The 12,126-nt window shown below is 47.8% G+C and overlaps 1 protein-coding gene across 1 annotated transcript in view; it reads right to left on the bottom strand.

Annotated features, from left to right (window-relative positions):
- Positions 1–2,647: 2,647 nt before the first annotated feature.
- Positions 2,648–12,126, bottom strand: part of LOC144328291 (methylenetetrahydrofolate reductase (NADPH)-like) — a 36,844-nt gene continuing 27,365 nt past the window's right edge. The window contains exons 2-5 of the mRNA XM_077930939.1: positions 9,161–9,343; positions 6,617–6,718; positions 5,139–5,258; positions 2,648–3,069 (exon numbers count right to left, since the gene is read on the bottom strand). Of these exons, the coding sequence (XP_077787065.1) occupies positions 2,872–3,069; positions 5,139–5,258; positions 6,617–6,718; positions 9,161–9,343 (603 nt within the window). The 3' untranslated portion in view covers positions 2,648–2,871. The remainder of the gene's footprint in view (positions 3,070–5,138; positions 5,259–6,616; positions 6,719–9,160; positions 9,344–12,126) is intronic.

The raw sequence follows: 12,126 nt of genomic DNA, 5'->3' as shown, positions 1-12,126 counted from the left end.
GTGCTGGGGATTGCAGATGGTAAGGGTTATGTATGTACTGAAGTTTCTCACCCTGGGCCAGCAGGGGGATACTGTAGATAGTTTTCACCCAGGTCCACATATGCAAATAAGGGATTGAGAGTGACATTCAGTGATTGGATAGTTACAGAGAGTGTTTATATTTTATTTTCGGTTTTTTCCCTTGCCAAATATATTTAGAAATACCTTTTAGCCATGTGTTGAAACAACCTGTCTAGCCAATCACCGGAATCAATTGAAACAGAATAACATTCTTGGCAATACAGTTATCTTTATAGTCGACACTACCTAGTAGTGAAAGATCCATTCTGCTCCAAATTTGCAAATTTAATATCTTCCCGCAAAGACCCTGATGTTGGGAAAGATGGAGGGCACAAGGAGAAGGGGACGACAGAGGACGAGATGGTTGGACAGTGTTCTTGAAGCTATGAACATGAGTTTGACCAAGCTGCGGGAGGCAGTGGAAGACAGGAGTGCCTGGCGTGCTCTGGTCCAGGGGGTCACAAAGAGTCAGACATGACTAAACAACAACAATATCTTCCCAGGTTTTCAAATAATTATCTTTAAACAAATTTATATTGTTTGCTGTTGCCCATACACCTAAATACTTAACCCATGGCTGTGATGGCAGCCTACATTTAAAGCATGGGCTTCACCCAAAAAATTCTGGGAACAGTAGTTTAAGGGTGCTAGGAATTATAGTTGCATGTGGGGTAAACTTCTGTTTTTGGGATTCTTTTGGGGTAGCTTTTGGGACTTTTTTGTTCAGAGGAAAAGTGAGGAAGAGAGGCCACATTGATAGAAGCTTATAAAACGATGCACAGTTCGGAGGAGGTGGAAAGAGAAGTTTTTCTCCTCCTCTCACAACATCATGGTCATCTAGCGAAGCTGAATGTGGGAAGAGTCAGGGCAGAGATAAAGAAATGCTTTTTCACACAGCTGTGGAACCGTTAAACCAGTGTTTCCCAACCTTGTGCCTCCAGCTGTTTTTGGCCTACAATTCCCATCATCCCTTGCCACTGGTCTTGCTAGTCAGGGATGATGGGAGTTGTAGGCCAAAAACATCTGGAGGCACAAGGTTGGGAAACACTGCGTTAAACTATGGAACTCACTGCCACAGGAGGCAGTGACGGCCACCAACTTGGATGGCTTTAAGAGAGGACCAGACAGATACATGGAGGAGAAAGCTATTGATGACTTAACCACCATTCTGGCAATGCTTTGCTTCCACGGTCAAAGGCAGTCAGTCATGCTTCTCAAAGCCGGTCACTGGGAACTAGAGGAAGGAAGTGGACTTGTGCCCTGGTCTTATTTGTGCGCTTAAGCAAGACAAAGGAGATAGTGTTGGACTTTCGGAGGAAGAGAGAACTAGCCCCGCTGTACATTGGGGAGGGCTGTATGGAGAGAGTCTCTTCCTTTAAATTCCTGGGAGTTTATCTCAGTGAAGACCTTACTTGGAAAATCAATACAACCCAGCTGGTTAAGAAGGCCCAACGGAGACTTCATCTCCTAAGTGCATTGCGAAAGAACAATGTCAATCAACATTTGATTGTCCTTTCATACTGCAACATAGTGTGGTACACTGGTTTGACATCAACTGATAGGAGGTGCCTACAGAGGGTGGTGAATACAGCACAAGATAAACTGCTTCTGGTGCAACAGGACACCGTGATGGACCCCAAAATCAGGCAAAGTCGTGCTGAAGTCACGTTTCCATCTGGCATGTTGGTTCAAAAAGGCACCCAAACATTGACGTCAATCCTCAGGAACTCTTGTACTATCTCAAGATGCCGCTGAACCTGTGCCCCCGAACAGGCCTAAGCCATGCAAAAGTGATTCTTCTGTCCACCATCTTGTTGCAAAATGCTGCCCAGCTTTCCAACAGCTTAAAAAAGTGTGCCCCCACTCCCTCCAGGAACCCCTAATGTAGAGTTTGGCAACAATATCACAAGAAACTATGCCCCCAAATGGGTAGAGTCATGCCGGTGTCATGCTTTGTTCCGCCATCTTGATTCAAAATGGCGCCCGGCGCCCATGTGTTTCTGCCGCACAAGTCCCAATGGACACCAGCCATGGGTGATTTTTTTTGGGGGGGGACCACGTTACCATAACTCCCTGCATTCACCATGCTGTGCCCCCAGCCACACTGCTACAACGTGAGTCCCTAGTAAGTCCCAAGCTCTCCCTCCCGTTCTTTTTTAAAAGGCAAGTCAACGTAGGCATCAACTGCATTTTATTTCATTCCGATTTCACTTCTCTCCTTCCCTTTACAAGCATTTTAAATACTTCCCCCTCCCCTGCAAGAGAAAACGAGAAGACGCAGGAAGGAGACCACGATCCTGCGACTTTATAATAAAATAAAAACAAAATAAATAGCCGGCTCCCCAGAGGAGGGCAGTTGCGTCGCAGGCGGCTGTGCTCATCCTGGTTTTCTGCAACTCCCGTTCTGAACTAGAGGCTTGTGAAGCCATCAGTCCCATTGATCAGAGGCTGCGCACTGAAGCAGCAGCTGAAAGCTTTCTTTTTTAGAGTGCAACCCAGAAACATGGGGGTGGGCCAGACAGAGATTTGGGGTTGGGGTGGGGATAAGGATTTCTAGCTGCCATTAGTATAAGGGGGAAAGGGATTGTAATAACCCAGGAAGGGCTCGAAAACATCCTCAGAGTCTTTTGGATCAGAAGGGAGATGTGCCTGTCTTAACCGGCCTCCCGCTTTGAAGGCAATGGGGGGAAATTCAGCCAACGGCGCCCCCTAGAGGAGTGTCTGGGCCACTGTGGTTCCAACCTCGCATCCCTAAGGTTTTTGACTACGCTGCCAGCCAAATCTGGGAGGCTGCGTGCCTTTTCTCAACTTTCAAGGTTCCGCCGGACAGTTCAAGAGCGTGTGCACGTCTTCCAAGACCTGCCAGAGGCAGCTGTCCAGGGGGAAGTCGTTGTCCACCAAGTTGACCAGGTAATAGTTGTCGTGCATGTACTGGAGGATCATGCGAGAGGGGGACTCCTCTTCGTACAGCTTGGCCCACTGCTCAATCCACAGGGCAAAGGCCTCATCCTGTCCGAGGGGGGCAGAGAGAGAGAAGCAGGTCACACTTAAAAACAATTTGAGGTGGGGGTGGGAGTGCAGGAGGAACTATGGGAAACGAATTATTATTATTATTATTTATTGAATTTATATACCGCCCTATACCCGGGGGTCTCAGGGTGGTCCACAGAATAAAATCAAGATATAAAATCACAAAATACATAATAAAAAAACAAAACATTTTAAAAGGGCCTAGGATGCAAATCGGATCAACCAAAGGCCTGCACTAAAAAGGAACGTTTCTGCTTGGCACCTAAAGGTGGATAATTATAGCAAAGTGAGTAAAAATAGAAACAAACCAAAAAAGTTGGGGGAAGTCTTTGAGAATTTGAGATGTATGTAATGAACGAAAATGAAAAATGAATAATTTTTTTTTTAAAAAAAAAATGAAGGCACCAGGCGAACTTGCCTGGGGAGAGCATTCCATGGACGGGGAGCCACTGCAGTAAAGGCCCCGTTCTCGTGTTGCGACCCTCCAGACCTCTCAAGGAGGAGGCACACGAAGGAGGGTCTCGGAGGATGATCTCGGGGAATGAGCGTCTGGAAGAGGCTGCATTATGCAGACTCAGACTTATCGGCGCAACTCGCTCAGTGTTGCCTGCTCTGGCCAGCAGTGGCTCTCCAGGGCTTCAGGCTGGGTTCTCCCCCAGTTCTCCCCGGAGATGCCAGAGACTGAACTCGGGGCATTCTGCGTGCAAAGCAGATCCCCTTGCGCTGAGCTACAGGCAGAAGAAGCTGCCTTAGACAGAGCCAGACTATTTGGTCTGTCACGCTCAGCACTGCCTCCACTAACTGGCAGCAGCTCTCCAGTGTTGCATAAACAGGGACATTTGCCAGCTCTACCTGGAGGTGCTGAGAAATGAACCTGAGCCCCTCCTGCATCCAAAGCATATGCTCTACCCCTGAGCTATGGCCCTTAGCATTCAGAAAAGGCCCCTGCTTAGCCAATGTGACTAGATGTGACCATATGAACCTACCCTGACCCTGATATCATCTTCTGAGGCTCTCCTTTGTGCGCCTCCTCCTTGAGAGGTCCAGAGGGTGGCAACACGAGAACGGGGCCTTCTCTGCAGTGGCTCCCCGTCTGTGGAATGCTCTCCCCAGGGAAGTTCGCCTGGAGCCTTCATTACACACCTTCCAGTGCCAGGCAAAAATGTTCCTTTTTAACCAGGCCTTTGGCTGATCTGTTTAATATCCTATACTAAGGTTACCAGATTTTTTTCAATGAATCTGGGGACACTTTTCAATTTCAATAGGAATGATATGATTTTGTCAGGGGACTGATTTGTAAATCTGGGGACTGTCCACAGGAAAACGGGGACGTCTGGTAACCTTATCCTATACCCTTTTAAAATGTGGCGCTTTTCTGAGTAGGGTATTATTGGGTTGTTGTTTTTATTCTGATTATATTTGTCTGTGAACCACCCTGAGACCTCCCGGTATAGGGCGGTATATACACTCAATCAATCAATCAATCAATCATTATCAGGGGTCAGCAAACTTTTTCAGCAGGGGGCCGGTCTACTGTCCCTGAAACTTTTTGGGGGGCTGGACTATATTTTTTTTGGGGGGGGGGATGAACGAATTTCTATGCCCCACAAATAACCTAGATGCATTTTAAAGAAAAGGACACATTCTACTCATGTAAAAACACACTGATTCCTGGACCATCCATGGGCCGGATTTAGAAGGCAATTGGGCCGGATCCGGCCCCCGGGCCTTAGTTTGCCTATCCACCACCACCATCATCATCGATGGGCCACTGCTCTGATCCAGCGGGTTCTTATGTTCTTATGACTTGATACAGACCTATGAGTTCACTGAACCTGTGCAGGCAAAAGTGGGGGTTCTACCCCCAACTTGTTATTAGAGGAGCAGAGGTACCCCGGTACCACAAGTTCTAGGGAATAGCAATTGGCACCTTGTACTTCTGTTCACATACATTTTCCACGGAAATGTACCAAAGCCCCAGATCTGTACCAACAGGCTAAGAGTTTCCTGGGTGTTTGGGGCAGGGCAGGGAAGAATAACCCTCTTACCTTCCAGTACATGAAGCTAACCGGGTCTACAACCGTCGGCTGAATGATCTCTCTGCCGGGGAAGATGCCCCACGTTACAGCATTGGGTTGCATTTCATGCGTGTTGGTGATGTTCTCACCCTACCGACGGGAAACAGGAGGTTGTTTAGAAGGAAGAGAGGGAAACAGCTGCACCACGGTTTTGTATACACCTGTTAACTTGCTGCCAGGCCTGTACAGATCTCAAGACACGGGTGGCGCTGTGGTCTAAACCATTGAGCCTCTTGGGCTTGCCGATCAGAAGGTCAGCGGTTCGAATCCCCGCCACGGGGTGAGCTCCCGTTGCTTGGGCCCAGCTCCTGCCAACCTAGCAGTTCGAAAGCACCCCAGTGCAAGTAGATAAATAGGTACTGCTGCGGCGGGAAGGTAAACGGCATTTCTGTGCGCTCTGGTTTCCGTCACGGTGTCCCGTTGCGCCAGTAGCGGTTTAGTCCTGCAGGCCACATGACCCGGAAAGCTGTCTGCGGACAAATACCGGCTCCCTCGGCCTGAAAGCGAGATGAGCTCCGCAACCCCATAGTCGCCTTTGACTGGACTTAACCATCCACGGGTCCTTTACCTTTTTTCTTTTTCTTTTTTACAGATCTCAGGCCCAACTGAACAGGCCTCGGTCCAGTATACCTGAAGGAGCATCTCCACCTCCATTGTTCTGCCTGGACACTGAGGTCCAGCGCCAAGGGCCTTCTGGCGGTTCCCTTGCAATGAGAAGCCAAGTTACAGGGAACCAGGCAGAGGGCCTTCTCGGTAGTGGCGCCTGCCCTGTGGAACGCCCTCCCGCCAGATGTCAAAGAGGAAAAAAACTACCAAACTTTTAGAAGACATCTGAAGGCAGCCCTGTTTAGGGAAGCTTTTAATGTTTAATAGGTTATTGTATTTTAGTGTTCTGTTGGAAGCCGCCCGGACTGGCTGGGGAAACCCAGCCAGATGGGTGGCGTATAAATAATAAATTATTATTATTATTATTATTATTATTATTATTATTATTATTATTCCTCCCTGCATCCAGAAAACTCCTCCAGGGAACAATATGCTCAGCTGATCAGATTCTCTGGCTAAACAGGAGGCATTGAAACTGGGCCACAAGGAGGAGCCATGAACCCAATGCCAATTGTCCTAGCAGAGGCTGAACAGTTCTCAAAATATTCTCCAGAGATCACAAGCAGAGGGTTTGCTCCCCACATACGCTCTCAGTCCAAGCATCCCAAGTTTCCACGGAAACGTTTTCACTGCCAGCCTACCAGAGGAAGGACCAGGGTCGGATTAAACCCAGTGGAGGCTCCTAGGCAGTCAGAATCTCGCAGGCCCCCTCACAAATTATCTCCCAATTTTCTTTCAAGATCAAATCAATATTATTTTGATCCGTTGTTGAGGGGCCCCTAGGCTCGTAGGCCAGTGCCCAGTCTGTCTGTTTGGTAATCTGGCACTGAGGAAGGACGCACCTTGACATTGACAATGTGGTAATTCACTCGCTGGCCGTAGTTCTTCAACACTGTTTGGAGGGCTCTGACGTTCTCGCTGGAGGTGAAGAACTCCAGGTAAGCCTGGAAGGAGTCGAGAGAGGAGATGTTGACACCAAAGAATCCCAGCAATGGCACAATTTAAATGTTTAAATTAACTTGGGGGGGGGAGCAGAGGTTTTTCTATTAGGAATTGTAGGTGCCGATATTCCAAGGGAGCAGAAAATACTTTTTATGTATGCGACGACAGCCACCCGGTTGTCACTGGCCCAGAGATGGAAAGGAGACAAAGTCCCTAATAGGGAGCCCAGAACAATGGTGCGCAAGGCCTTATATAGACATTTTAAATTCCCTGCCCTGTCACTCAAGACTACCCCTCCATACATCATACCTACATCACAGAAAAGGCGGTCTACAACAGAAATTTGAATGCTGTGGTTTTTCCTGTCTGCCAGCTTATCTGATAATGCCTTATCTGATTGCCTTTCCTGGTAGTCTGGCCATTCCTTTGAGATGGTGATTTCTCAATTCATGAGACAATGGGAAGGCTCCCTCACCCCCTCCCTCCTTGCAGAGAAAACATTTGGTCAGTTTGGGAGTCAAAATGGTTTCAGGTGGGTCTTCCTGTGCTGATCTATGTATGTGCTTGGCTGGTACATTTATGAACATTTCTTATATATATAAGACCTTAAATTTTACTATTACAATAGTACTGCTTGGCTGTCCCTTTATTGGTCTGTGATTGTGTTAAATCAATTTTGCTCTACTTCAGTGTTTCTGCTACCATGTGGAGCAGAGCAGCTGAGAAACAGCAACGCCAGTTGCCTCTCTGAAGAAAAAGACCCTCCTCCCCCACCCCACCCCCCAGGTCACATTGGGATTGGCTTTGGGGCACTGAGCAAAAGTCTCCCTTGACCTTAATCTTATTTGGATTAAGAGAGAAGGGAGACGGTACCAAAAAATAATAATAAATTGAAGAGGTTGATCCAAAACCTGGATATTATTAGGAATGCTTTTTTTGTTTCAACGGAAAGGTAAACTAGATAGACTGGGTTTCTCATTGTGGTCAGAGTTTTAAAAAAGGGGGAAAGGGGTGTGTGGCGAAGATCAAGAGGCTGCTTACGAAAGCAAGACAAATAATACAAGCGCTCTGGGGGCTCACTGGGAGGGGAGCAATTTCGCAGCGGGGGTCCCCGTTTAATGGGGGCCGGCGACACAGCGCCCCATGGGCTCATAATGAGAGCTTTTGAAATCCGCAGCCCTGCATCCTTTTGTCTCGCAAGTGGCAGATCTGCTAGCCCCCTGCTAGCATTGCTTAATCACCCCACCGCTTGCTTTGTAGCCAGCTGGCGCTGAGGATCACAGCTCCCCCCACTATATACTCGCTCATTGTAAGGGGCTTGTCACACACACACCCCGCCCTGTCCCCACACTTCAATATTTCTGAGGCGGGGAATCTTTCTTTCCCTCTGCTGCTTCTGACACCTGCCGGCACCGAGCGGCCAGCCTTCTTTGATTTAGCCGGCCTTGGCTACGCCCTGCCACTTGAGAATTGCTTGGGCCAAGTTACAGCTACAGATCAACTTTTCAAGCTAAAGGACGAGGGGACGAGCCACAGCCCAGTGGCAGAACACCTGCCTGGCATGCAGAAGGCCTCGGGGACCAGGTTGAACCCTCCGCATTTCCAGGTCTGCCTGGGAGAGAGTCTGGTCTGAAACGTCAGAGAGCTGCTACCAGTCCGTATGGATGAGACCGAGCTGGACAGAGCAATGGCTTGACTAAGCAGAACACAGTTTCCTATGTTCCTGTGTCTAAAGAGAAGGGTTGAAAGGACCTGTTGAGGGCATTTTACCATTGCACTGTGGAGAGTGTATTATGGTCTGTGTGTGTGGTTTGGGAGCTGCACGGTCAGGCGAAAAACAATGCTGTCCAGGGTTGTAAAGACTGCGGGGAGAATAATTGGGTGCACTCTTCCCACCTTGGATCAATTCTATTCTTCCAGGTGCCATAAGAAAGCGGCAGAGATAGCGCAGGATAGTGCGCTACCCGGAAATGATCTCTTTCAGCTTCTGCCTTCTGGAAGAAGGTACAGGGTTATAAAGACTAGGACTAGCCGCCTGAACACTTCCAAGTTTTCGGCGTTTGAGAACCAAGGTGTTTGAGAACCAAGGTACCACTCTATATGACTTCATGTTAAAAGACAACTAACTTCCTGTGTTCCTATCCCTACTGAGCGATGTATACCATTTCCTGAAACCGGACCTTGAACAGCAGCCTATAAACATGTCAAACAAATCTACCTTCCTAATTTGCCATAGCACACGACTTGGAATTGCAGAACTGTGGAGTGGAAGGGACCCCAGAGGTCATCCAGCCTGACCCCTGGAAGTGCCTAAAGCTTTGCCACGAAAGGCAGTGTAGTTCTTCCTTTCACACAAAAATTGATCTTATGCAAGAGGACAGAACTGCTTGGACTGAGAGATGGAAGGGAAGGAGAGAAGAGCATAATGTCCCCAGCCATGTTACCTTTTGGAAGACGTAGCCTCCGTCGGGACCCCAGCCCACAATCGGGTCGGTGGAGGGCTTGCCGTTGATGTTCGGCTGGGAATTGATGGTCAGGATCCCTCTCCTGTTCACCTTGGCCAGCTCTTCTTTCATAAGGTTGGTCTCGGGCGCCAGAGGTTCATCGTTCCAAGGCAGGCAGGTCACCTATGGGGGGGGGGGGGAGAGAAAAAAACTATCAATATTTTGGAAAGGGGAGAGGGCAGGTTGGGTGTGCAGACAAATGCACAGCTTTCTCCCATGTTTCCAAATCCCCTTAAATTTTAAAATTCCTTCCCCCTGTTATACCTCAAGCAGACACACACATGTGTTAACCACAACAATAATTTATTTGTACAGTGATACCTCAGGTTAAGTACTTAATTCGTTCTGGAGGTCCGTTCTTAACCTGAAACTGTTCTTAACCTGAGGTACCACTTTAGCTAATGGGGACTCCCGCTGCCTCCGTGCGATTTCTGTTCTTAACCTGAGGTACTATTTCTGGGTTAGCGGAGTCTGTAACCTGAAGCGTCCGTAACCTGAAGCGTCTGTAACCCGAGGTACCACTGTACTCTGCCCATCTGACTGTGTTGCCCCAGCCACTCTGAGCAGCTTACAACATATATTAAAAGCATTATTATTATTTATTGAATTTATATACCGCCCTATACCCAGGGGTCTCAGGGCGATTCACAGAAAAAAATCAAGATATAAAACCACAAAATCAAAAATAAAAACAACCACCCAATAGTCCTCCCCTCCAAAAAACAAAAACCCCACACCTTTTAAAAGGGCATAGGATGTAAATCAAATCAACCAAAGGCCTGGTTTAAAAGGAACTTTTTTGCCTGGCACCTAAAGGTGTGTAATGAAGGCGCCAGGCAAACTTCCCTGGGGAGAGCATTCCATAGACGGGGAGCCACTGCAGAGAAGGCCCTGTTCTCGTGTTGCCACCCTCTGGACCTCTCGAGGAGGAGGCACACAAAAGAGGACAAAAGAAAACATTAAAAAGCTTCTCCATACGGGGCTGCCTTCAGGTGTCTAGTTACTCATCTCCTTGACATTTTCAAAGTTCCTTCAAGCACCTTTTACTGTGGGGCTGCAGTTCAGCAGTAGAGAAGGGCCTGCTCAGCATCCATAAGGGCCCTGGGTTCAATTCCTGGCATCTCCAGGTAGGGCTGGGACTAGGAGAGCCATTGCTGCCAGTCAGTGTAGGCAATACTGAGCTAGATGGGACCAAAGTTCAGACTTGGTATAAAGCAGTTGGTTCCTACAAATCACAGCCGAGGAGCAGAAAGCAATGCCTGAAACAAGACCATCCAAGTGTCCCTATTTTCCAGGGGCATTTATGGATCTACAGAAGCCGCCCTGGTTTCTGATTTGATTCCAGAATGTCCCCCTTTTAGAGAGTCCCTATTTTCATCAGAAGAAGGCTGATTACTGAAGAACTGATGCTTTTGAATTATGGTGCTGGAGAAGACTCTTGAGAGTCCCTTGGACTGCAAGAAGCTCAAACGCATCCATTCTTAAGGAAATCAGCCCTGAGTGTTCACTGGAAGGACAGATCCTGAAGCTGAGACTCCAAGACTTTGGCCACCTCATGAGAAGAGAAGACTCCCTGGAAAAGACCCTGATGTTGGGAAAGATGGAGGGCACAAGGAGAAGGGGATGACAGAGGACAAGATGGTTGGGACAGTGTTCTCAAAGCTACCAGCATGAGTTTGACCAAACTGCAGGAGGCAGTGGAGGACAGGAGGGCCTGGCGTGCTCTGGTCCATGGGGTCACGAAGAGTCAGACACGACTAAACAACAAAATTTTCATCAGAGAAATGTTGGAGGGTATGGAGTTATGCGACCCTCTCCCCAAGCCAAGAAGATAAGTAACTACGCGACCTTTGGAAGACATCCGAAGGCAGCCCTGTAGAGGGAAGTTTTTAAAATATCTTATCAGTTCAAGTTTAAAACTGATGGAATATGCGCAGCTTGCGGACCTAACGTATAGAATAAGAGAACAAGAAAAACACACATTTAAAGAAGATTGGAAAATGTTTATTGAATATATGGGGGCGGTGGGATTGTGTACACTTGAAAACGTTGACAGTATTAAAATAAATTCAACAGTGTAAATAAGTTTTGAGGGATGTAATACAGTGGTACCTCAGGTTACAGACGCTTCAGGTTACATACACTTCAGGTTACAGACTCCGCTAACCCAGAAATAGTACCTCGGGTTAAGAACTTTGCTTCAGGATGAGAACAGAAATTGTGCAGCAGTGGCGCGGCAGCAGCAGGAGGCCCCATTAGCTAAATTGGTGCTTCAGGTTGAGAACAGTTTCAGGTTAAGAACGGACCTCCAGAACAAATTAAGTACTTAACCCGAGGTACCACTGTTAAAGCCATGGTTTTCCCAGTAGTGATGTATGGAAGTGAGAGCTGGACCATAAAGAAGGCTGATCGCCGAAGAATTGATGCTTTTGAAGTATGGTGCTGGAGAAGACTCTTGAGAGTCCCATGGACTGCAAGAAGATCAAACGCATCCATTCTTAAGGAAATCAGCCCTGAGTGCTCACTGGAAGGACAGATCCTGAAGCTGAGGCTCCAGTACTTTGGCCACCTCATGAGAAGAGAAGACTCCCTGGAGAAGACCAATGCTGGGAAAGATGGAGGGCACAAGGAGAAGGGGCGACAGAGGATGGTTGGATAGTGTTTTCGAGGTTACCAGCATGAGTTTGACCAAACTGCGGGAGGTAGTGGAGGACAGAGGTGCCTGGCGTGCTCTGGTCCATGGGGTCACGAAGAGTCGGACACGACTAAACGACTAAACAACAACAAACCACTGTAATGGAATACTGAATGGTATAGTTTATGTAAAATATGTAGGGATTTATGCTGTGCAAAATGAACCATGGAAAGGGAAGAAGGAAAGCCATTGATATTTTAAGGTTGTTTGA

The sequence above is a fragment of the Podarcis muralis genome, chromosome 7 (assembly GCF_964188315.1).
Source record: "Podarcis muralis chromosome 7, rPodMur119.hap1.1, whole genome shotgun sequence".
Classification (NCBI taxonomy): Eukaryota; Metazoa; Chordata; class Lepidosauria; order Squamata; family Lacertidae; genus Podarcis; species Podarcis muralis.
The sequence above is the reverse complement of the archived record's forward strand: the minus strand, read 5'-3'. Positions and strand labels throughout refer to the sequence as shown.